Here is a 26,231-nt window from a genome sequence, read left to right as displayed (position 1 = left end):
GTATTTATCTAAAAGAGCCATTCATTTATGTGTGTAACCTTGATGAAGTGAGCATCCAAAATGAGAGCAAAAGGTTAGTCTAAAATAGAACATGTGAAGGGAACTCAAAAGTGTAGTCAAGGGAGTGATGCTTCTTATAAAATGTGTTTGTAAGCAATACTAAGTGAGTTGTATGTGTCAACAACAAGTGTGTTATGGGGTGAAGCCTGAAGAGGCTTGTGGAAGAATACTTAGGTTAAGAAGACCTACAAAGATGATAATATTAGTTGAAAACTTGAAAAGATGATAATATTGATTGAAGAACCTATAGAGATTGAGAATATTGAGTCTAAAACTTGCAAAAGTAAGAACACTAGCCAGGGGAGGTGAGAATACTCAAGTGCAAATTTGAGGAGGCGGGAATATTGATCTAGAGAGATGATAATACTTAGTGAAGACCTACAAAATTGACAATACTAACTTGTAGCAACCTATAGTGGCTTGAGAATAATATTGTGAAAGCTTAAGGAGAAAGAGTATTCTTAATTTGTAGTTGGTGTAATTCTAAGTAGAAAATCCTACATGTGGTAAGGACGGGATATAATCCAAGTTTAAGGGTGAACCAATATAAATTTTTTGTATGCTATATATATATATATATTGTTGGACCTTGTGGCCTCAATAATCTTAAGAGGGATAGGCTTAGAATACAGAAGAAGCAACAACAATCAATTTAACAATGTTCTTTAAACATGCAAGACACAATTGATTGCAACAAAATAAATAAGATAAGGGAAGAGAGAATGCAAACACAGTTTTATACTGGTTCGGCCACAACCCGTGCCTACGTCCAGTACTCAAGCAACCCACTTGAGATTTCCACTATCTTTGTAAAATCCTTTACAAAGTCTGAACCACACAGGGACAACCCATCCCTTGTGTTCAGATGCTTTACAACAAGAGACTCACAGTCTCTTAACCAATCTCATTGAATAAGAAGAATAGAAGAAGAATTCTCTCTTCAAGAGAAGAATATTACAATGAAGATCATGTAAGAATCCTTATAGATTTTGCAAGTGTTTGGTCAAGGATTTCTTTTGAGAGAGCATTTGACAATGAAGTTCTTTTGGAATCTCTCTTATTTTCTTTTGAGAGGATAAGACATTTTGGACCAAAAATACTCTCTGCATAAAATTCGTGCCCAAGTCACCTATTTATAGGCCTTTGATGGCCATTCACAAATCTAATGAAAAGATGTGACTGTTGGCAGATTTTCTGAAAACTTTCCACTGGTAATCGATTACAATGTTTGTGTAATCGATTACACAGTTATAATTTGAAGGGTTATGACTTTTGAATTTGAATTTCCAAAGTTTCGTTGCTGGTAATCGATTACAGACATATGGTAATCGATTACATGTTGAAAATTCAAATTCAAAACATTTTTCAACAGCTATTTCTCAACCCTGTCTTCTGGTAATCGATTACACTTCCTGGTAATCGATTACTAGAGCCTTGAATGTCTTGAAAACACTTTGTTTTAAGGCAAGGCTTGGTCTTTAATGAATCTTGAAACATGGCTTTGCTTGTTGAAGCACTCTTGAATTATTCTTGAAGCAAATGCTTTATCATTTGAAGCAGCCTTGTTTGATTCTTCTTTGACATCATCAAAATCATGTATACATACATTCACATATATATAATTAAAACTAAGTTAAAAAAAAGTTTTCAAGTTGTTCTTACACTTTAGAAGCATCAAGAGAATATGATAAAACTTAAAATCAAATTGAGGATTAGCCTTAAAGAAGATGGTGATCAGCAAGGATGCAATGTTTGATGAGTAGTCCATGCTACAACAAATATCAACTAGTGCCCGTTACAGGTGGAGCTTCCTAGCTTTGTGGAGTTTCAAGTGGACAATAGCTTCCACAATTTCTGAGAGGGTAGAACCGCAATTCAAGACTGGTTCCTAACATCACGTATGAATCTGGTCCTATGGATTCAGGGGGTCATAGGAGCACACTCATGTTTGTGATAGAGAATGTCATATTGTCAAACCTACTGTGCCATATGGGTTTGGAGAGTTGGTTGCCTTTTCACTTCTCACAAATTTTGGGAATCTGTTTACTTTTAATAAAACTATGAACACTTAGGAGTAGAACAAATGAATGGGTGCCATGGTGGTGGAGATAGAGTCTTTACGCAAGAATCAGACATGAGAGTTAGTTGAGCTACCTCCAGGCAAGAGAGCCATAGGTTGCAAATAGGTGCACAAAAGGAAACCTCTGGTATAAAAAAAAAGGACAAAAGTTCAAGGTTTGCTTAATTGCAAAGGGGTATTCACAACAGAAGGGGATTGATTAATTATGATGAGTTTTTCTCCTTAATCGTTAGACACATTTCTATTAGGGCAATTCTAGTCGTGGTAGACAGCCAAGACAAGCACTTGGATTAGATGGATGTAAAGACAAATTTTCTTCACAATGATCTAGAGAAGCAAATTTACAAGGAGTAGAATTTTAGGTTGCTTGGTGGAAATTGTTGAGAATTCGAGGGAGATAAACATCGGGAAAATATTTATCAATAAGCCACGAGTAAAACTCACAAGTGAACTTGACATCATACTTCAACTCAAAACCTTAAGACATTAGGTTTGTAGGTCTTTCCACTTATATGTTACTCAACTTGTTCATTTTATCCAATATTGGTACCAAAAGAACCAAAAGTACTAGAATTAGAGACAATAAGATATCACAAAGCTGCCCACCTCCGATGCATGACCGCCCACTAAGACTACTAAGCTATTTTGAGAAGTAGCTTCTCATAGTACACTTGGTGTGTAATTTATTGTTTTACTTCCAAGTTTAGAAAAAAAATTTCTTTCTTCTAACGTACTTATGATAGCCAAGAAAAAGCTTTAGCAAACAACAGCATAAGGTTGTGTGTGTTTTTGTGCAAAAAAAAGTAATATTTCTTAAGAGTCACTACTACTCAATCCCTCTTTTATTGTGACTCTTTGTTCCACTTCAAGCTTGAATATATTAACCCTCATGATTTTAACATAAATCTCAAAACATGGGTACCCAAGGTACCTTGCGTAATACACTAGAAGATATTACTGTAACTACGCTTAGGTTTATAGAAATGTGAAAATTTAAAAAAATACAAAAGAACATCAATATCATGCGGAAACTAAACAATTAACTATACAAAGATAGCATACATTTTATATAATGAAAAATCTAGAATAAATATAAATAATTTAAAATTTAAAAAAATGTACTATTTAAAATTGACTAAAATATGTTTTTCATTTTCGTAAATACGAAAATATTCAAAATTCGTCTATTCAAAATTTTCAACACATTTTTATTCTCACAAAATTGAAATGCATAACTAGTAGTGTAAAAAAAAATAATACACATAAGTTTGGATGTTCGAACCTTATTTCGAAAAAAATGATATATTTTAATTTTGTGAGAAAAAAACACTGAAAATTTTACAGAGACGATTTCCGAAAATTCATATTTATGAGGAAAAAAAATATGTTTTAACCTTTAAAATTTTATTTTATTCTTTTCGGGAATAGGTTCCAAAACTCACGCGTGCTTTCAATACATAAAACCAAAAAGATTATTTTCCAGACAATAGAGGTGGGAATATCCCATCCCCTCGTCCTTCACTCTGTATAAATAGCTAGCTATGTGGGTGTTGTAGTACAATTGTCTTTGACATAAAAGCATATTTGTGTTTATAAGCAGTGTGACTCAGTGAAGTGAGTTAGTTAATTATGCCTAGTGGTAGTAGGAACCCTCTTGTTGTTGGGCGTGTTATAGGGGAAGTAATAGACCCCTTTGAAAGTTCTATTCCTTTCAGGGTGACCTATGGTAATAAAGAAGTGGGCAATGGTTGTGAGCTTAAACCTTCTCAAGTTCCCAACCAACCTAGAGTGAGTATTGGTGGAGATGATCTCAGGAAATTCTACACTATGGTAATTAGTTACATTAAATAGTTATCATATTATATATTTACACACACACATATATATATATATATATTGCTTTACTAAACAAATTCTGTTTAATTTCATCTTCTATCAAAGGTCATGGTGGATCCTGATGCTCCTAGCCCAAGTAACCCTAATTTCAGAGAGTATCTTCATTGGTGAGTACATGCCTTACGTATCGTTAATTAGTTGAACCAAATTTATATATAAGAGACTTTAGTTACGTTACATTATAACTAACACCCTTCCCTCTGTGGATTTTATATAGGTTGGTGACTGATATTCCCGAAACTACAGGGCCTAATTTCGGTGTGTGTATATATATATATATAGGTTACTTTTCCCATTCATTTAAAATACAAATAACTCCCTTAAATTTTAAGTTGATTTTAAAAAGAATATTAAGAATTAGGGTTATCTTTATTATTATTATGAGTGTATATAATAAAAATCCGATACATTATACTAACATTTTTATATTTTTTGTTAAAAAAGCCTAACATTTTTATATTGATAATATATATTTATTTTCTATACTAATAAAATTGTCTGTTAGTATGATTTGTCATACTTTTATTACAGACTTCCAATATTTATACTAAGGATTTATTTAATTGTTAGTCAAAGATTATACTAACATAGATTAATCCAATGTCGTATACTATAAGAAAATAACTTTTCTTTTATAGTAAATTGAAATAAGTTATTTTCATTTTAACTATAAATTTATTTATCAGGTAGATGTTTAATTAGTTTTAAATTACCCAGACCGGGACAAACATTAAATAGTATAAAAATATTTTCTAAAAAAATAACTTAATGGATAATTATTAGTACGTCTAATCAAGCTAAAAGTCAGCGTAGCTACAATATACAAGCATTGTTAACCCTTTTCTTTTTTGTTAAAAATTCTCTTGTACGTTATACTTTTCCTTTGAGGCTTTTTCTTTGTATTAAAGACCCTTTATACTTTTCTCTAAATAATAAATGAAACTTTCGTTTAGAACATAGCAGAAATATATTACAAGAACTCATATAAAACAAATGCCAAAATACTTAATTTTATAAATTATATTACAAATTAAACAAGTGAATGAGCGTGAAAATGTAAATTAACTCTATAAGTATTAAAAATATTTGTTTTCGTATGTAGAATTAGTTACTTTTGTGATATCATTAAAAATGTTATGTGTAAGATAGATTAATATAGAGCTTTTATATTTGTACAACATTTTTTTAACATCAACACTGATTTTTTATTTTACTTGTTTATATTTTGTTCGCATATTACGTCACAATCACAAGATTATAAAAAGTGACATGAATATATACAACACCCAAATTATATATTCAATTTGAATCTGCTATTGAATTGTATACATTGTAATTTGTCGACAAGTTTGCGTTACCACAATCCGATTTTGGAACCTATCACATCATGCGCGAAACACTAGTTTCAAGAAAATCTCTTGTCGTGCAGGGATTGGTGTATAAAAGTATTGGAATCATTTGTGGCCAATGTTTCATGAAATATAGTACATGAAATACAAATAGTGTGTATATGATGATGCATAACATCTCATGCAGGAAATTAAAAACTGATTCCACGAGGCATCAAATTCTAGATTACATGCGATGAGACAAATGACATGTCTCAAAAGATATACAAATATCTAATTCCAATAAAACAAATCTAACACCAAAATATGCTAAATTACGAAAATGCAATACCAGTATGAGTCGTTTATAAATATGTTAATTGTGAGTTTGCATGATTTGTACGTATGTAGGTAACGAGATCGTAAGCTATGAAAGCCCGCGACCCACGATGGGGATTCATCGTTTCGTGTTTGTGTTATTCCGTCAACAGTTTAGACAGAGGGTGTATGCTCCTGGATGGCGACAAAATTTCAATACTAGAGAATTTGCTGAACTTTACAACCTTGGATTGCCGGTTGCTGCTGTCTTCTTCAACTGTCAGAGGGAAACTGGCTCTGGTGGTAGAACATTTTGAATAAAAAATTATTATACCAAAAGTGCATGTTTAATTAATGAATAATACTATATATAGCGCCCAAATAAGAAAGGTAATCTACATATAATAACACTCATGAGTCACATACACATGAATATGTAACCGAAGCACTCATATGTACCACTTTATTTTATGTAGTACTATTATATAGTTATATCAATATAAATATAGAATATTAAATATTTAACTAGTAGATCAATTCCCTGATCCTCCAAGTGGAGCTTTGGGATCATGGAGTTTGTCAAGTGTCAACAAAATATTTATTTTATTAGATATTTAATGTATTTTTTTTATTAGGGACTCAATTTTTTTTAATTTATCATATATATTTAAGTCTATTATTCACCGGAGTCCAATAAAATTGAACAATTGAAGCTGAAGCTCATGCGTATTGGGCTCTATTACTGTCCCAAAGTCTTGCCTTAGTCTTTGACTCTTGTCATATGACCTTCAATTTCATGCAAAGAATCTCTAGGGTGAGTAATCAATTAGGTCTCAATCTTTATAATGCGCACCATCATGGGGTTTAGGGTATGTGAATAAATTCATGAAAGCTGAAAAGATAGAGAGAATCAATCATGAAAGATGGATTCTTTTGATGCATATATGGTGGGGTTGAAGGAGGGGATGACGGATGAGGAGATATTAGAAAGTAAGAAAAAGGAACGAATGTCTTTTGTTTGTGAAAATAACACAGAGAGTGCAACGAGAAAGATAAGAACGAAAATTGGTACGAATTATTCGCTACTGGATAACATCTCATTATGAAGAACAAGAAAGCTGATAGAGGTAAAAAGTATATGGGTTACCATTTCAGTAAATGGTTAAAATTAAGTTAACCAGATAATCATTCATTCACGTGCACAGAAAGAATTTGGTGTGGGTACGTAAGTATATCATACTTTAATAAAAGACAAATCTAAATTTTAAAGGAGGCAAATGTTAACAGATTTTCTTTAAAAGATAAAAAGAGTTAAATTAATCTTATAAAAATATATGCAAGTTAGAGATAACCTATATATAGTTAAATTAAGAATAAAAGAATCAAAAAATGATGCTGGTTGTCCTAAGGTTTATCGCATAGCATGTGGTACAAAAGTTAATATAAATTCTAATATATATATATATATATATATATATATATATATATATATATATATATATATATATATATATATATATATATATATTAGTTTTGCGAGCCTTGTAAAATTTAGGATCTAATTAATCATAACTATATCCTTATCTGCACCTCATATAAATTATGCTATATTAAAAACACCATTCCTCATACTCTTGTAAATTTTAGGTTATACGTAAAATGTCTGGCCTAATTAGCAAATAAATGAGTACTTTAAGTATATTAATAAAAGTTAGATATCAGACCATATGTACATGATGATACCCAAAAAAAAAAAGATCATATATATGAAAAAGATTTTTATTAAAAGATGTAAAATTTACTTCAATAATTTCTATGTCCTAAAGCAATTGTTTTGCAACCAGATTTATCCCATGAGTAATTACATAAGTGAATTTGATACTGTACTTTAACCCAATACCTTAAGGCTAAGAGTTTATGAGTTTTGCTTTGACTTATATGGTGTCCAACCTTTTCATTCTTACTCGATGTGAGCCTTTACCTCATTGTTATACTCCAACAATCTTTCCCTAAAGTAAGTCTTATCCACATGGTAGCCTTCCCCTCTGAAGTTATCTCGATCTTCATCAATTCTGTAACTAAAACCATTGGCCTGTAAGGTACCAAGTGAGATCAATTCTTCCTTAACTTAGGGATATGTAGGACATCACACAATGTTCTCACTCCACCATTATCCATAGCGATCTGCACCTATCCCATTCCAACAACAGCACACGTTGTCATTACCCATATAGACATTGCCAAAATTACTTGATTTGTATATGGTGAACCACTCCCTATTGTAAGTCATATGGTAAAAGCATCTGGAATCAAGAATCCATGCATTTGTCAACTGACTGCATCAACTAGAGAGAACATCTCTCACTGTAGTAGACATCTCCCTCAATGTAGTAGTTTGAATCGTCAGTCTCTGCCACATTTGCTGAGCGAGATGTCCCTTCACTAGATTTCTTCGACTCTAAGAAATCCCTCTTGAAATGCCCCTTCTGATTGCATTTGTAGCACTCCATTATTTTCTTTTGTTCTCTATACTTGGACTTCTTCCTCTGCCTACCACCAAAACTCTTGCCTTGTGTTCTTCCATGTTCCTATTTCCCCTTCACATCCAGACCATCGCCTTATTAACTCATCACTACATTTTGTCTCCGTTAAGAGTGAGACATAAGTGTAGCCTATATCGCCTCCAGACTAATTAAGTCTCTCCCGTACGTTAAGGATATCACCAAATATTCGTAAAAAGAAGGCAAAGAATACAACAAAATACATGTCTTATCCTTGTCCTTAATCTTTACATCTAGCCTAGACAGATTATTGATAATCTGATTGTAGGCATTCATGTGTTATTGGAGATCCGAACCCTTATGCATCTTTAGCCCATGTAGATTCTGTTTGAGATACAGTTTGTTCGTCAACAATTTCGATATGTATTGACTCTCTAATTTCTTCCATACCTCCCCCGAAGACTTCATTTCCATCACGTGATAGAGGATCTCTCATAAACGTCAAATTTACCAGATTTTCATATGCATTTTGTGATATTTATTTGACATTTTAGTTAACTTTAAGCCTTATTTTGAATCAAATTAGTTATAAATTCAGTTTTTACTTTGTCTTAGGTAGAATTTTATATTTTAGTTATTCTTAATGAATTTTTTATATCTTTTTAGCAAAACAGGTCATTCAGGCAAGAGCTCCAGAGACCCAAAATCAGGAGAAAGTTTTGGAAGGAGAAATTGCGGAAATTGAAGATAAAAACTAGGAAAATCAAGAGCAAGATATTTTTCAAGGATAAATCAACTAAAGAAAAAGATAATTACTTGAATTAATTAGATATATTATTTGTTTGTAATTTCTTGTGATTATCTCCTTAATTAAATCCAACTACAATTCTATAAATAGGAGGTTAGGCATTCATTGTAAAGTTTAGAAGTCTCGACCAGTTCTTAGAATTATATTTTAGACTTTCACCTACTAGACGCCTCTATTATTCCATTAGACACTCTAGGTTTCATTGTATTATTTTATGAGTGCAATTTCTTCCACCTAGGACAGGAAAGGATGAACCTTGTTTCGCTTTAATTCGATCAATCCAATACTTCATCTTGAGTTCTTTATTTGTTTCCATACTTAATGTTTGTTATTTGATTGACCATCTTATTGATGAATTCAGGATTTGACTTGCACTTTGGTGAGCCTTGTTGAAACTCAAACATGAATTAAGTACTTAATTGAGATTATCTCTAAGGATAGAATAATCTTGGTCAAGCTTTACTAATTTTCAACCATTAATGTTGATTGCTTGTGTTGGTATGCCCAATGGATTGGGTATTGGGCAAGGAGTTTAGAATCTATATGCGGGAGCTGGGATAGAATACATCAATGAATTGGAGATGAACAAGAAAGATGAGTAGAGAATTGTGAAGTTACAGTGAATCAAGCGAATTCCAAGTTCAAACCTAGACATTCACTCATCAACCTTGTTTGCCAAACACAAACGTATGGTTACCGCAACCTTTTCTTGCAACTCCTCTAAATCCAAAGCCTCCATATTATTAGGCTTTGATTTGCACAGTGCCTTTAGAAGACCTTGTTGTGCCAACAAATCCTTAGCTTGTCTCTGCCACAATCTGAAATTCCCAGTCCTATCAAACTTTCCCACTTCGAATTTGGCCCTAAATTTAAGCGCCATTTGATACTAGTTGTTAGCAATAGTAACCAGAATTCTAAAGGGAATGTGAAAAATCACATGCACATACACAAACACAAGAGATTTAACGAGGTTCAACAAGTGTGCCTACGTCCTTAGGAATAGAGCGATTGTTTCTATTTCTTATTCATAAACAATAGGGTTACATCATAATATATAATATTACACGTACTGTGGGCTTTGCCTGCACCCCTAACCCACTTCGTAACCCAACAACAAGTAGCCTTTACGTTCTGCTCCAACATTTGTCAAGTCCATAAAATATGAGTCATGCATAACAATCTCCACCTTGGCAAATATTTGGTCCCGTGGAAGATAAATAAACAAATCCACCTTGGTCTCTTGGGTTGGGGGTCTTGTCACATCCAGCACTCAACAACATTCAACAAGTCCAAGAAATGCTTAAACTTGTTAGTTGTAACCACTTTGGTTAACATATTAGTTGCATTCTCTGGAGTGTGAACCTTCTTTGAGCAAAATCTGACCAGATGTCATCAATTTCCTAACATCAATATGCTTGAGTTTAGCATGATACACCTGATTCTTTGCCAAGTCAATAACACTCTCACTATCACAATGCAATTGAACTTCACCTTGCTCAATGTTCGGCTCCTTCACTAGCCTTACTAACCACACAACTTCCTTACTAGCCTTTGCTACCACCATATACTCCATTTCAGTTGTTGACATTGCCACAAGTGATTGAATAATTGACTTCCAACAAACAAGCCCACCTGTAAGAGTAAAGACATACCCTTGTAGACCTTCTGTCATCTAGATCACCAGCATAGTCAGAATCTACATATCCCGCAACTAAAGGATCACTTTGTTGACTACCAAACATAATACCATGACATGTTGTACCCTTTAGGTACCTCAAGATCCACTTCACTACTTCCCAATGTTGCCTGCCTAGGTTAGACATAAACTTGCAGACTTGGCTTACGACATGTGCCAAATTTGGTTTAGTACACACCATAACATACATTAACCAACCAACTGCACTGACATAAGGAACCTTTGACATGTACTCCACCTCAGCATTTGTCTTCGGACATTGATCTAAAGAAAGCTTAAAGTGTTTTGCCAATGGAGTACTCACAGGCTTCGCATTGCTCATGTTAAACTTGTCTAGCACCTTCTTAACATAACCCTATAGTGAGAGCCACAACCGTCTGAATTTCCTATCCATGTGAATCTCTATTTCAAGAATATTCTTGGTAGGACCTAAGTCCTTCATGTCAAACTCTTTGCTCAATAGTGATTTCAACTCATTCACATCACACAAAGGGTTACCAACAATCAACATATCATCAACATGTAGTAGCAAAATAATAAAAGAGTCATTACCAAGGCTTCTCACATAAACATCACAATCATACTCCCATCGCCTGTAGCCAATTCGAAGCATGTAGGAATCAAATCATTTGTACCATATCCTTGGAGACTGCTTCAATCCATACATAGACCTCTTCAACTTGCAAACCAACCGACCCAATCCATATTTATTGAATCCCTCTAGTTGCTCCATGTAAATTTGCCCTTCTTGATCACCATGAAGAAAGGATGTCTTCACATCCATCTGCTTCAAGTGCATGTCGTGACTAGCTACCAAGGCTAGCATTGCCTTGATAGAAGTATGTCTCACAACTGGGGAGAAAATCTCATCATAATGAACCCCCTTCTGTTGTGCATATCCCTTTGCTACTAGGTGAGACTTGAACTTTTACCCTTTCTTTTTCTAATACTGGAGGTTTCTTCTTGTACACTCATTTGCATTCTATGACTTTCTTCTACAAGAAACTCAACTAGCTCCCATGTTTGATTCTTCTGTGAAGACTCTATCTTCTCAACCATAGCACCTATCCGTTTGACTTCCTCTTGGCTATTCATAACCTCTTGAAAGGTAGAAGGATCTCCAGCACTAGTGAAAAGGGCAAAAGTAGCCAATTTAGCCAATACTTCAAATCCGTATTGGACAACAGGTTTAATGGTGTGGCAATCACTATCTTTGACAAGATTGTACTCTTAATGTGGTCCACCTAAAATCATAGATCTAGGCTCAGGTGAGGTGTCACCTCAGGTCTTGGAATGCATGGTTCTGTCCTCCCAAGAATCACCAACAACTGCTCTAGGTCCACTTGAACCTCCAAGGACCTAGGGGAAGCTCCATCAGACATTGGCATAGTTGTATCAACTATCTCTGGCAACATGGATTGCTCATCAAACACTACATCCCTACTGATCACCATCTTCTTAGAAAATGGATCCCAAAACTTGAACCACATCACACCTTTGGAATAACCTACGAAAACACACTTTTTTTTTTTACTTTGGATCAAGTTTAGATATCTGATCACTGGATATATGCACAAAGCAGGACACCCAAATATTCTCAAATTATTAAAATTAATAGGATTACTTGTCCAAACTTCCTCTGTAACTTTTGCATCCAATGATACTTGTGATGATCGGTTGAGTAGGTAGCATGCCATATTCATTGCTTCTGCCCAAAAGCCTTTAGAAAGGTCAGCTTGTAACCTTAGACATTAGGCCTTTTTAGTAAGGGAACAATTCATTCTCTTTACAACACCAATATGTTGTGGTGTTTTTCGCATTGAGAAATGTCTATGAATGCCATGTTCCTCATAGAATTTATGGAACTGTGAGTATGTGTATTTCGTACCATTATCAAACCTCAACTACCTGATCTTTTTGCCCATCTAGTTCTCCACCTCAACCTTTCACAACTTGAACTTTTCAAAGACTTTAGATTTTTGTTTCATGAAGTACACACAAATCTTGCGAGAAAAATCATCAATGAATGTCACAACATAATGAGAACCATCCAACGACGAATCTGTAGTAAAAGCCCACACATCAGTGTGCACATAATCTAGAATCCCTTAGTGGTATGTTTTGCAGCTTTAAACTGCACTTTGGTCTATTTCCCAAACACACAGTGCTTACACAAGTCTAACTTGTAACTCTAAACTCCTTTCAAGAGTCTTCGCTTATGAAACTCTATTGTCCCATGCTCCCTGAGATGATCCAAATGCAAGTGCCACAATTTTATAATTGTTATATTCTTATTTATTAATTACAACATATTAAGTAAAAGGATAACATATCAACACCCTATTTATGTTAAAGAATGTAAAGAAAATGATTTTTTTGTTATTTATTTTACAACATATTAAAAGAAAAATAAAATAAACAGGAAAAAAAAAGAAACAAATGATGAGATGCTACCGTATCCGTGTTTTCTTTTCTCATGTAGGAATCGTATATGTGTCATACGAGAAATGTCAAAAGGTTCCAATAAGATGAACTATGTAAAGGGCACCATCAAACCCAATCTGCTTCGAAAATTAATATTCGAGCATGGTTCTGGGGCCAATGCTCTTTCGGTCTCCAACTTAAAAGGGAAAATCAAATTAAAGGGTTACAACGGACGATAAGGTTCGTCAAAAGATGAACGTCATATGCACACAAGTGGTTCTCATGTTTAATCTTTAACACAATGTGAGATTCCTGATCTCTATTGCTATCATATGCATGGGAACCCCCCATATAGTGGATAAACAACTTGAGGACATAATGCAACGATGAGTTTCCAACCAATAGCTGGTGTGTTGTGATGAGATATTAAAGAATTATTCCACGATACTGAATGTTCTTTTTTATTAGAACCAATCAATTGTTTAAATTAATGCTTCCAATGTGTGCCATTTTCATTTGAAATAAACAAAAGCTTACTAGCTAGCTAGGCTTATACGGAAGAGATTCATACAATTGCAGCAAATGCTCTTTTGTGTTTAATTTTGTATCGCTTTTAACACACATATAGATAGGTGGTCATCTTTAATTGGTTTTAGTTTCACCAATGTCTAGCACATGGCAAAACTGCATCCCCTATAAAATATGAAATGCATGGTTCTTTCGGTCTTCAACTAAAAAGGAAAATCAAATAAAAACGAACAACTTTCATTATAACGATCAAATTAATAAAAAAATATTTTTCTCAAAAAAGTTAATAAATGTGTTTTTTTTATTAATTACCAAATTTGGCACAAACCTTGTCCCATATAATGTCACTTTGATCAATCTTTTTTTTCCTACAAGATTATTAACTTATTTAATTGTTTAGTATGAAATCTTCCATGCACGGAGTTATAAGATTGACTTAGTAATAAAAGAAAAAGAAAATAAGAAATAGAGAAATAAAGAATTTAAATTTCATCTAAGTTGGGAAATGAGGAAGCCTTTTAAAAAATTGATGTTTGTGAATAATGAATAAAAATATTAATATCAGTTTTTTGTAAGAACGGATATTGTGAGTGTTTAAATAATATCAATTTTTAAATAAATAATGTTAAAATCATCATGTTAACATCAATTTTTAAATAACTAATATTAAAATCATTCTATTAATATTGATGTGTCTAAAATCAATGTTAACGATAATATTTTTTTTACATAAATGTCACCACATATTTTATAACATCGATTTTATCATAATCGATATTAATAGAACAATGTTAAAACTTATTATTAACATGAAGGTATTAAAACTTATTATTTTAGTAGTGCACCTCCAATGCATGACGGCCCACTAGACCACTAAGCTATTTTGAAAAGTAACTTCTCATAGTAAACTTGGTGTGTTATTTATTGTTTTACTTTCAAGTTTTTTTAAAAAAGGATTTTCTTGCTTCTTATGTACTTCTGATAGCCAAGAAAAAATTTTAGCAGACAATAACATAAGATTGTGTGTGTTTTTGCGCATAAGAAAATAATATTTCTCCACGGTCACTATTGATCAACCCCTCTCCTATTGTGACTCTATCTTTCACTTCAAGATTCGAATATATTAACCTCATGATTTTAACATAAATCTCAAAACATGGATACCCAAGGTACCTTACCTAATACACTAGAAGATATTATTGTAACTACGCTTAGGTTTATAGAATATGAAAAATTAAAAAATACACAACAACATCCATATCATGCGGAAGCTAAACAATTAACTATACAAAGATACATACAAGAAAAAATCTAGAATAAATATAAATAAGTTAAATTTGTTAATTTTTTACTATTTAAAATTGGCTAAAATATATATTTTTATTCTTATAAATATAAAAATATTCAAATTAAAATTCTGTTTCTACAAAATTTTTAATATATTTTTTGTCTTCACAAAATTGAAATATATTATTTTTTGGTTCAAATATAGGTTCGGATAAATTCAAACATGTAATGATGACTTTTTATATCGATTATATATATAAACTATATAAATGAGACGTTTATACATTGATTATGTATATAATTGATGTAAAAAATAATAATTTTTTGATACCTTTCTTTGGATAAAAAATGAAAAATTTTAATTGTGTGAGAACGGAAAGTATATTAAAAATTTTGCATTGATGAATTCATAATATTTTTATATTTATGAGAATGAAAAATATATTTTAACCTTTAAAATTTTATTCTATTCTTTCCGGGAATAGGTTCCAAAAACTCGCGCGTGCTTCCTTTACATAATAAAACAAAAAAGATTATTTTCTAGACAACAAAGGTGGGAATACCCCATCCCCTTGTTCTTCACTATGTATAAATAGCTGGCCTGGTGGGTGTTGTAGTACAATTGTCTTTGACACAAAAGCATATTTGTGTTTATGAGCAGTGTGACTCAGTGAAGTGAGTTAGTTAATTATGCCTAGTGTTACTAGGAACCCTCTTGTTGTTGGGCGTGTTATAGGGGTTGAAAGTTCTATTTCAGGATCACCTATTGCAATAGAGAAGTGGGCAATGGTTGTGAGCTTAACCCTTCTCAAGTTCCCAACCAACCTAGAGTGAGTATTGGTGGAGATGACCTCAGGAAATTCTAAACTATGCTAATTAGTTACATTAGTTAGTTATCATATTATATATATATATATATATATATATATATATATATATATATATATATATATATATATATAGTTTTTAACTAAACAAATTATGTTTAATTTCGTTTCTTCCATCAAAGGTCATGGTGGATCCTGATGCTCCTAGCCCAAGTAACCCTAATTTCAGGGATACCTACATTGGTGAGTACATGCCTTGCATAACGTTAGTTGAACCAAATTTATATATAAGAGACTTTAGTAACATTACATTATAGCTAACACCCTTCCCTCTATGGATTACATGCAATGAGACAAATGACAACATGTCCCAAAAGATATATAAATATCTAATTCCAATAAAAAATAATCTAACACCAAAATATGCTAAATTATGAAAATGCAACACCAATATGAGTAGTTTATAAATATGCTAATTGTGAGTTTGCATGATTTGCACGTACGTAGGTAACGAAGCTGTAAGCTATGAAAGCCCACGACCCAGGACGCTAATTGTGTTATTCCACCAACAGTTTAGACAGAGGGTGTATGCTCCTGGATAGGAACAGAATTTCAATACCAGAGAATTTGCTGAACTTTACAACCTTGAATTACCGGCTGTTGTCTTCTTCAACTGTCAAAGGGAAACTGGCTCAGGTATGGTTGAACATTTTGGAAGAAATATTATTGTATCGAAAGTGCATGTTTAGTTAATGAATATATAGTACTATATATATAACACCCAAATAAGAAAGATAATCTACATATAATAACACTCGTGGGTCACATATGAATATGTAACCAAAGCACTCGTATGTATCACTTTATGTTATGCACTTATATAAAATATAGAATATTAAATATTTGACTAGTAGATCAATTCCCTGATCCTCCAAGTGGAGCTTTGGGAGTCTGTCAAGTGTCCACAAATTAAGAATATTGGAAGTATGATTTGGGTTTTATTTAGATCACTTCAAAATTCTTCACAAAAATTCTTGATACTCTTTTCAAATCTCTCTGAGTCTACGAAGCACAGACATAGGCACGGTCATCAAATATATAAACTATTGAGAATATATATATATATATATATATATATATATATATATATATAAAAATTGAAAATCAAGATTTATATATTTAAAATTATTTCTCTAATTCCTTTTACCACATGAAATGAAAATGAATAAGGTTATGTAAGTAATTAAAGGTAAATCTTTTTAAGTATTGGAGCATCAATACCATAAACTATAGTCACCAATGTTTTGGATCGACCCTATCTATTATTAAAAAAGTTAGAAAAGTATATATATATATATATATATATATATATATATATATATATAATTGCTCTTTACATCCAAATTAAGAAAGAACATTTTTTAAAAAATTTAACTCTTTCATGAGTGAGTTCCATATCTTGATGTGGAGAAACTCAATTACAATCTTTAGTTATTTATTTATGATTATAATACCTACAAATATATAAATATATGTTTATAAATTTATGCATGTAATCTTAAAAAAGATATAAATAAAAAATTAATCACCTTGTAATTAAAGAATGAGCTTGATAATGAAGAGATTAGCTGCTCTTAGTCTATTGGTCAATTAATATTGAATTAACTACATTATAAAAGGTTGATTTTTTGCTTTTCTCGTTTCTTTATTTAGGTTGCAAAAGGTTATTTTTTATTTTATTTTTAATAAGTGATGCGAAAAAAATTAGGATCTTGTGAATATGATGATCATTGTTGCAGTTAGACTTCATTAAATTTCCCTCAAAACACATTTAAAAACATATTTTGCACTTCCATGTTGACATTAATAATGAAAAATCACTCAAACTCTAATTTCATAGGAGAAGAGATCTTAAGTTCCTTTCAATCCCTAGATAACTTAACAATTTAATACATTTTGATCAATAATAAAAAAAGTTGGAAAAATATATATTTTCAACTCTTTGAAAAATTATAATCATCAATCATAGTAGAGTTATGTTTCTTATTGTATGTTAAAACTATAATCAAAATTTCAAAGCTCAAAATTGCAAATGAAAGTAAATATACTCTATCCCCCAACCCTACTATTGTAAATGAAAGTAAATTTTATCTTTTAATGCTAAAATACAAACAAATGAATCCTAATTAAAATAAAAATATTCTAAATCACGACAACCTACTGATCCATGCTAAATTACCAATCAATATTTTCTTATTAATTCATGACCTACATTCATTATGTAAAATTGTATTCAATTTCGAGGTACACATTTGTATGATTAGAAATTAAAACACCAATCAACTTTAAATCCCTTGTTTAATTTTAGCTTCCTAACAAAAGACTGTTGATTCAAACTAACTCCTCTCAAAATGAACAAAGTCTCAAATTTAGGAATCTCTCCATTCATATATTTCTTGTAAATTACAATTGTTATCACCTATAAGACAAGTCCAAAAAGAAAAAGTTGGAAATATGGCCTCAAAAACTATATGCACTACCATTCAGGTGACTCTCATAGTAGCTTTTCTAACAACCCAAGTTGTTTTCTTTGATGACATTGTGTCAATTCGTGCTGACAAGTAACAATTGGGCACATGGTTTAGTACTAATATAGGGCCTTTAGATCAAAGAAAAAAGAACTGTGGACCCCGCATTGGTGGCTGCTGAAGAAGGTGTTAAGGTTGTGAAGGTAATGCAAGATGGAAGTGGGAAATTCAAGACCATCACTGATGCCATTAACAACATACGTAGTGGGAACACCAAGCGTGTAATTTTGTACATTATATTGGAGCTGGAAATTATAATGAGAAAATTATAATTGAAAGGACAAAGCCTTTAATCAGCTTGTATGGGGTACTAGAGAAAATGCCAAACTTGACATATGGGGGAACTGCGCAGCAATATGGCACTGTTGAATTAGATTACTTTGTGGCAGCTAATTAACATCATGATCTCAGTTTGTATCCAATCTTTCTTAAAAGTACTGTTAATTAAAAGATTCAAATGCCTTATCTTTTGGGTTCGCATTTTCTTATCACATTTTGTGTTTATGATTTATGAATTTGATGGTATAAAACATTGCACCGAAACCTGATGGAAAACACCAGGAGCTCAAGCAGTGGCACTGCGAATTTCTGGTGATTGACAAAGCAACATTTTATAATTACAAGATTTTTGGATTCCAGTACACAATTTGCGATGATAGGAATTAACATTTTTTCAAAGACTGCTTAATTCAAGGCATGGTGAATTATATTTTTGGAAGTGGGAAGTCACTATGTGATATCTAAAATTTCATGAATTGCAATATTTGTATATTTCAATTAATTTGTGATATACAAAATATAATTGTAATAAGTATTGAGGATTTATTTTATGATGCAAAGTAGTGAACTAAGACCGCTTGGCAACATTGAGATTACTGTTATAGTGGTGCAAGCAAGAAAATTTGAGATAGGACAATGCATACTTATTTGTACATTGTTACATTGACGCAGGCTAGCGTCAGAAACCTTACCATTTGAGCCTTTAGATATAATAATTTTTAATTGTAAGGTTGAGATTTTTCTTTTTAATTTTTACTTTTTCTGTCATTCATTTCCATTTTTATCCTTCCCTCATTCTCCCATTCCCTGTATTCAGATCCACTCTGCCCCCATAACGCAAATGCACCACCATCGGAAAAATATCATGAGCCACCCATTCGTCACCGTTTCGATGTTGCAGGCAACAGTGGTGTGACTCACAAAACCTCCAGCTCTTGGATTTGTGATTCCTACAAGCACCCATGACACTTAGAACAAGCTTAGATATGAAAAAAAGAAACAAGCTCAAATCTGAAATTGCAATTTGACTTGAACACATTTGCTTCCCTTTGTGTCGGTTTTGAAGCCCAGTTCAACAAATCGCCACAGTGTCCAAACAAAAATTGTTTTTTTCCTTCTTTTATTTGGTAACGGTAATATCATTCTGAAACCCAGTCTTGAAAAGAGAATCTTGGATCTTATCAGGATACCCACTATTACGTGTTTTCCGCACTCACTCTGATCTGTATTTTTATGGCGCACTGGATCGATTCGGGGGCAAGGGACTCGGGGTCGGAATCGAGAAGGAAAGGGGAGGAGCCGCCGGGAAAAGTTCTAACGATAGAGCGCCGTCGTCGACAGCGGTGCAGTTCATTGTTTGTTTTCCGATGAATATAGACAAAAAAATAAATCTGCAAAAACGAAATATAAATCAAACTTCGATCGATGATACTGCAGAGAATAATGTTAAGAATAGTTCCACAGATAATTCATGAATATGATAAATACTTATATAGTTGAGTAGACCACCCTTTATAAATTGATTTTTAAAGAACCTTTTAAATGTCTTTGTTATGTCAAATTTAATAAAGAAAGAAAGAGAATGGTGCACTGGACTGGTGGAAGGACTAAGGAGATTCGGGGATGGAGAAAGATTGACCGTGACTCCGTGAGAGAAAAAGGAATGATGATTAGGGACAATTTGGGAAATTGGGGAAGAAAAAGAGAAAAAAATAAATAGAAAAGAAAGATAAATATCAACTGGTAATTTTTAAACTACTAGATCTAACGGGTGAAATTTACTTTTCCATGGTGAGAGACCTAAAGAGACATTACTAGAACTAGGATTGACACTTTTTCTTGGGCATAGCATGGATGTCTCATCGTCTTTGCATATAACGTCTTTACATGTTTCCCTTTTAGATTTTGTACACGTAAATATGTTTTCATTGTATTGTATATTTGTTTGGACTTAAAAAAATATAATAAAAACGTGATTCTGCATACAAACTATGAAATATAATCATGATTTTGTTTCATATTTTGTATATGGAATTACATTTTCATTGTATATTTATTTCAGCTTAAAAAAATGCAATGAAAACAATTTGACGTTCTGAAATAAAATTATGATTCCAATTCAAATTTTATAAGCAGAATCACATTTTTTGTTGTGTATTTGTTGACTTAAAAAACACTAGCATTATGCGTATATCTCAACAAAATTATGATTACAATCAAATCGTGTTTTTACTGTGCATTTACATCTGGTTTTAAGAATTACACAATGAAAAGAGAAAAAATGTTGGGTGCAAGAAAGGTGAAGGGGGAAGAGAGTGGGTGTGGTGGATTTGAATTGAGAAGTAAAATGGTATTTTCCATGGATTTCAAAAGTTGATAAGAATCAATAGCAATTCTTGTACGAGAGAGCCAATAGCAACTCCCAAAGAAAAAACATCAGGCATAGAAGAAAGTGGGTTGATAAAGTGAAATCAAGTTTATTTGAGTGAGCTTTGAATTTTTATTTTTTTTGGTAAGTAAGCTTTGAATATTTTTTTTGGGTTGGCAGTAAGCTTTAATATTATGCCAAGGCGTACGTTTGTTAAATTTACTGAGATTTCATATTATTTGCCAAATCACTTTTTTATATAGAATAATATTTTATTGCTTTTGCAGTGGGAATATCTTTTACACCTCGTGAGAGTCTCCAATTATTTTATTGTGCAAGTACATGCATAAGTACATACATAGTTAGGACCTGCAAATAAATGAATATATCAATACATGAATAATAATTAATTTATACGTTTGTCGTGAATAAAATTAATCAAGTCTAAATTTCTCATATATATATATATATATATATAAATCATGTGCACCTCAAAAAACTCTATTTTTTAGTGAATATTTCGGATTAATTTGATTTTTATTTCTAGAGTACAAAAGTGATATATACCAAAGTCTAGGCTTTGTATTTTGACGAAGGCAATGTTTGGGAAACGGAATTGTTTTCACTTTACGTCACCATTATTTGAGAATTTTAGAAGGCCATGTAAACACAATTCTATCCAGAAAATGCATTTGATTCCAAAATCTATTCCGCTCAGTGGTGGTCCTCACATTTCGAGTAGATCAGAAAATAAAATATAAAAAAATGAAGCCCATCATAAAATTTCACTTGTGGACTGTGGTAAATTGGAAAAGTAGGAGATTCGGAAACTTTGATTAAAAGGAGGGGTTGACGAAAGTCAAGAAAGATTCTGCTAGAAGATATCAAGATACGAAAACTGTTTCTCTTTTATTTTCTGATCAACATCCAGCTCAAATAATTGGCTTCCATATTATTGTTGGAAACAATTCAAGATCTACTCGAAATGTGTTGTAAATTAATGGTTCTTCTCTCTGTCCTTTGTAAACAAATACAAGCATAGAAGGGTACCTAAGTAGATGTTAAACGGTTTGCAAATAGGGGGATTGTGCAGCTTGTGATGAATCTTTAGTCTAGCTAGGTTTTCATTTTGATCCAGCAGTTATGAGGTGTTATACTTACTTTTCATATGTTATAGTAATTTTCTCTTTCTAATTAATACATTCATTTTAAGATGTTATAGTAATTTAATTTCAATTTTTTAAAATCAAAAACCTTATTCTCTCTCCTGTCTTTTCTCTCGCATAATTAATTCCTAGAACTTGCCTAGAATCGTGCATCCACAGCATCCACGACCTATTCCTTGAATCTATTTATCAAACTTTTGAAACTGTTCCAGAATTTGAGCAACCATCTATGCATGGTATTACTAATAAAATGGATTTAACGAAGAAGACCAAACTTATTCATAAAGTAAATTAATAAAGTTTATTTTCTTTCTTTTCTTTTCTCATGTAAAAAAATAAGAATAAACATGTAAAAGTATAATTAATACATTTACAAAAAAATATCCAAAAAAAAAAAACATGAAAACATCCCTAAAAATGTAAAGCTAATTTGGCTATCTTACGTTTTTTATTTCGATTTTGAGTGTGATACGCACTAATTTCCTTACAATACTTTGTTCTAATTAATTAAAACCCAGGCATAGGTCGTGCATTGATTAATGGAGAGAATGTGTGTTGATTTTGAAGATAAAACAAAACTTATGATATAAAATTTGTAATGTTCTTGTTAATGTACTCATAAAAAAAGTCATTATCTTTATTTGATATGGATCAAATAATGATAAACAATGACCATAGAGACAATGATAACAATAATAGTAATAATAATGAGTGATAATGACATCGGTAACATCATCATTTTTCTTATTTGTGCAATGAAGTGTTTGATTAAAATACAAGAGGGAACAAAATTCAAATTCATGTCATATATTTAATAAGCTCACTAATAAAAATAACATGGAATTTCATGTATATTGTGTGTTTGGGTGATCTTTTATGATTAGTGGGCTTGATTTTGGGCTTCGGCACATGTAGGAAGGGGTATGTATAAGAAAAAGGCATGGATAGTAAAAGTCCAAACCCAATTCAAATCTCATATATGTTGAAGCTTCTCCTCCTTTTCTTATTTTATTCTTCTTTAGCCCAGCATGTCTCCCTCACCAGAGCTAAGAGAATAGGATTCTACACAATTAGAGGTCTTTCTCTTGTCTAGAGCTTCCCTGGGTGCCTATAGTATTGGTAAACCTCTCTTCCTTCTTTTGACCTTTTTGATCATTTTTCTCTACACACCAAGAAGCCCGTGAATGGATTTCATCTTAAATTTTGATTGATGAATCAAAATTTGATTAGAGTTTGTTTTGGTGTTAATTGGACCCTTCTCTAGTTGGACCTACAACCAGAGTTAGGAAAATAACTCTCTTGGATCACCAAGTTCCTCCCTTTAGATTCTTTCTCAAGAAAGTTGCAAAATTTTAGGGTAATTAAGGGGAGCTTTAATTATTTTGGTTGTTTTGTTTGTGTGGTTTACACTTAGAATGATGTTGTTTGGTGTGGAATAACCTATATTTGTTGTATAAGATGTGAAATTTGAATTTGGGTTGATTTGGAACTTGGAAGCCATGAAGGAAACTATGCAAAATTTTAAAAAATTCTACAAAACCCGCATAGCTTAAGCTATGGGTACTCTAGCTTAAGCAATGATAGTTGACAGTAGGTGTAATGACCTTTATTAGCACTAGAGCTTAAGTGAGGATATGTGTGGCCTAAGCGATGATGGTTATGGTTTAAGTGGTGTAGGTGACAAAGTGTGAAATTGCCATTGTCTACACTAGTGCTTAAGCGATGACATGTATAGCTTATGCGATGATCAGTAGCTTAAGCGAGAAATATTATGGCTTAAGCGAGGTCAGATTCGAGGTCAAGGTAATCACTGGAAGCAAAGTGGCTTAAGCGATGATACTCTAAAAAAATACTATTTTAAGTGGTTTTCAGACTAATTCCAAATATTTATATTATTGTTTCGTAAGTATTATAGTGACACCACAGTTGGAATTCATGTGTATTTTATGAAATTCATCTTTACGAGGAATTGTGGATGTTGTAAGGGTAAGGGTTCAAAGTGTTGAATGCCTCGCCAAGTTTATAAGAACTGCTAGATGAGCTCTTAGGTATCATGAATAGGTAAACGATGAATTTATAAGATAGAGAAAACTTGTGGCGTTGGAAATTGACAAATGACGTGCAATTGATGGATTGTGTACATGCATACATGACATAGCATATAGGTAGGCACACAAGTTGCAAGTGTTTAGTGGGATCAACCTAGTGTTTGGTTTTTCATGGTGAAAAATGAAAATGGGACTATAGAATATATAAGTGGACAAATTCTTATAAATGTAAGGTCTTACAAGTCTAACAGAGGTAAGCCCATACCACACTTGTTTATTTTTTAATCAACCAACTTCTTCCATAAGATCAACTCTAGGTCTTTCCTTAATGGTCAAAGAGTGCGATTATGCTAGGGTATGCATCCATGTTGATTCCTCGTGAAAAATATCCATGAAGTTGGGTCTGCATGACATGCATGATAGGATGCATGATGATGTATAAGCATTTCATAATTTGAATTTGATGACAAGTGATGTTGTGATTTAGTTGTCATGGTTGTTGCAATGAATTCCTTTGAGTTTTGATATATTAATTATAATTATTTTTTAAAATATTTTTTTATATATAAAATAAGTTCACCCTTGCATTTATTTGATGTAATTATCCCCTTAAGGGAACCAATTTAGTATTGTATTCACTTTTATAATATTGTTTTGGAAAGCCGTAAGGCCTAATACCTTTATGTTATAATGTTGTATATTACGTAATGGATTGCACATATTTGTGTTAAGTGTAGAAATCTATTAGATATTTTTAAATGACTATAGTAATTTTATGGAATGTAAATGAAGAGAGTTGTTACATGAAATGTTGTTTTAATAATAATAATATTATTATTTAGGTTGTTTTAATAAATAAGGAGGACCTTAGTTAAATAATATAGTAATCTAGGCCCTAAATTGAAATATATGAAAGACCTTACTAAAAATAGACCAGGAGAAGCCCAATAAGGCATTAGACTAGTTAGGTTTAACCACATACACAAATCCTCACTTTTGACTTAAATAGGAGAGAAAGAAAGAGAAAGAAAAAAATAGAGAAAGACTTTGTTATTCAAATTATATCGTTTATGACTTTTTTTATGCTCTTCTATAATCTTCTTTGTCTAAAGACACTAGTTAACAAATTTTGGAACTAGAAATGTTCATAAGATTAATTGTGTCTTATTTCATTTGGTACAATTTGAATATTGAAGTAGAAATTGAAGGCTATACTAAAATCATATCGTGAAAAGCATTAGTTCTAATTATTTGTTGTCCCCTTATTACTACATAAACAACTTGGTAACTGGTTAGAAGTTTTGGAACGTACCACTATTATCTATGGCTAGTAAATTTTGTTATGTTCATGTTCTGTCAAGAATGTACAACAGCATTGAATCAGATATTGGAAGCACAAGCTCAACTCAACTTTGTTGGAAAGCACCACCCTAAGGCTTGATGAAATGTATTGACGCTTCAATTAAGCAATCCAAAGGTACTACTAGTTTTGGTATTGTATCTTGGGATTGGCATGGTTAGATTCTAATAAGTCAAAAATTAACTTTGTCAAAGCCATTGAGTGTTGGGTTGAATCATACGTTTTGATATCTGAACCTGTTGATCCGCTAATCCAATTTGTTGACTCGTTAATTTGTATTAAATTATTATTTATTAATATTATTTATATATACTTTTAAATTTTAAAAAATCAATTACGATTATTATCACTCTTAGTAACTAAGAGTGAGATCATCTTTTTTTTTCCTCAATTTTCATGATTTCACTCACAAAATTAGGATTTCAACTCTTATCTTCTTTCCATCACACATCACTCAGTTGCAACTTGTAACTACACCTCAACCATGTTGGAACTCAAAAACACATTAGGATAGTGCGACAAGAGGTTAATAAAAATTTTAGCTTATAAAAATATAGAATTTTAAATGCATTAAGAGATAAATTTAAATGCTTTGACCGGTTGACCCAATCCAACCCAAATCATTTATAAATAAGTTGGTTTGGGTTGAGATTTAATTTTTTTTTCTTG

General features: G+C 32.1%; 1 protein-coding gene, 1 long non-coding RNA gene and 2 pseudogenes across 2 annotated transcripts; all 4 read left to right on the top strand.

The window, feature by feature from the left end:
• Positions 1–3,711: 3,711 nt before the first annotated feature.
• Positions 3,712–6,313, top strand: LOC114389048 (protein FLOWERING LOCUS T-like). The gene is made up of 4 exons (XM_028349640.1): positions 3,712–3,970; positions 4,082–4,143; positions 4,254–4,294; positions 5,776–6,313. Exons 1-4 carry the CDS (start codon positions 3,770–3,772, stop codon positions 5,997–5,999), a joined length of 528 nt encoding a protein of 175 aa, XP_028205441.1. The 5' UTR covers positions 3,712–3,769; the 3' UTR covers positions 6,000–6,313.
• Positions 6,314–15,616: 9,303 nt separating this feature from the next.
• Positions 15,617–16,502, top strand: LOC114391080 (annotated as a pseudogene).
• A 1,765-nt stretch (positions 16,503–18,267) lies between these two features.
• Positions 18,268–19,297, top strand: LOC114391079 (annotated as a pseudogene).
• Positions 19,298–23,186: 3,889 nt separating this feature from the next.
• LOC114389106 lies at positions 23,187–25,797 on the top strand. The gene is made up of 2 exons (XR_003661694.1): positions 23,187–23,273; positions 25,576–25,797. It is a non-coding gene; the product is annotated as an uncharacterized LOC114389106 (long non-coding RNA).
• The last annotated feature ends 434 nt before the right edge of the window (positions 25,798–26,231 follow it).

The sequence above is a fragment of the Glycine soja genome, chromosome 16 (assembly GCF_004193775.1).
Source record: "Glycine soja cultivar W05 chromosome 16, ASM419377v2, whole genome shotgun sequence".
NCBI lineage: Eukaryota > Viridiplantae > Streptophyta > Magnoliopsida > Fabales > Fabaceae > Glycine > Glycine soja.
The sequence above is the reverse complement of the archived record's forward strand: the minus strand, read 5'-3'. Positions and strand labels throughout refer to the sequence as shown.

What these genes read in the sequence shown, in the direction of transcription:
- LOC114389048 (XM_028349640.1), top strand. Translation starts at nt 3,770, where the DNA reads ATGCCTAGTGGTAGTAGGAACCCTCTTGTTGTTGGGCGTGTTATAGGG. An exon ending in TCAGGAAATTCTACACTATG is followed by an intron (nt 3,971 to 4,081) that starts GTAATTAGTTAC and finishes CTTCTATCAAAG; the next exon opens with GTCATGGTGGATCCTGATGC. An exon ending in TTCAGAGAGTATCTTCATTG is followed by an intron (nt 4,144 to 4,253) that starts GTGAGTACATGC and finishes GATTTTATATAG; the next exon opens with GTTGGTGACTGATATTCCCG.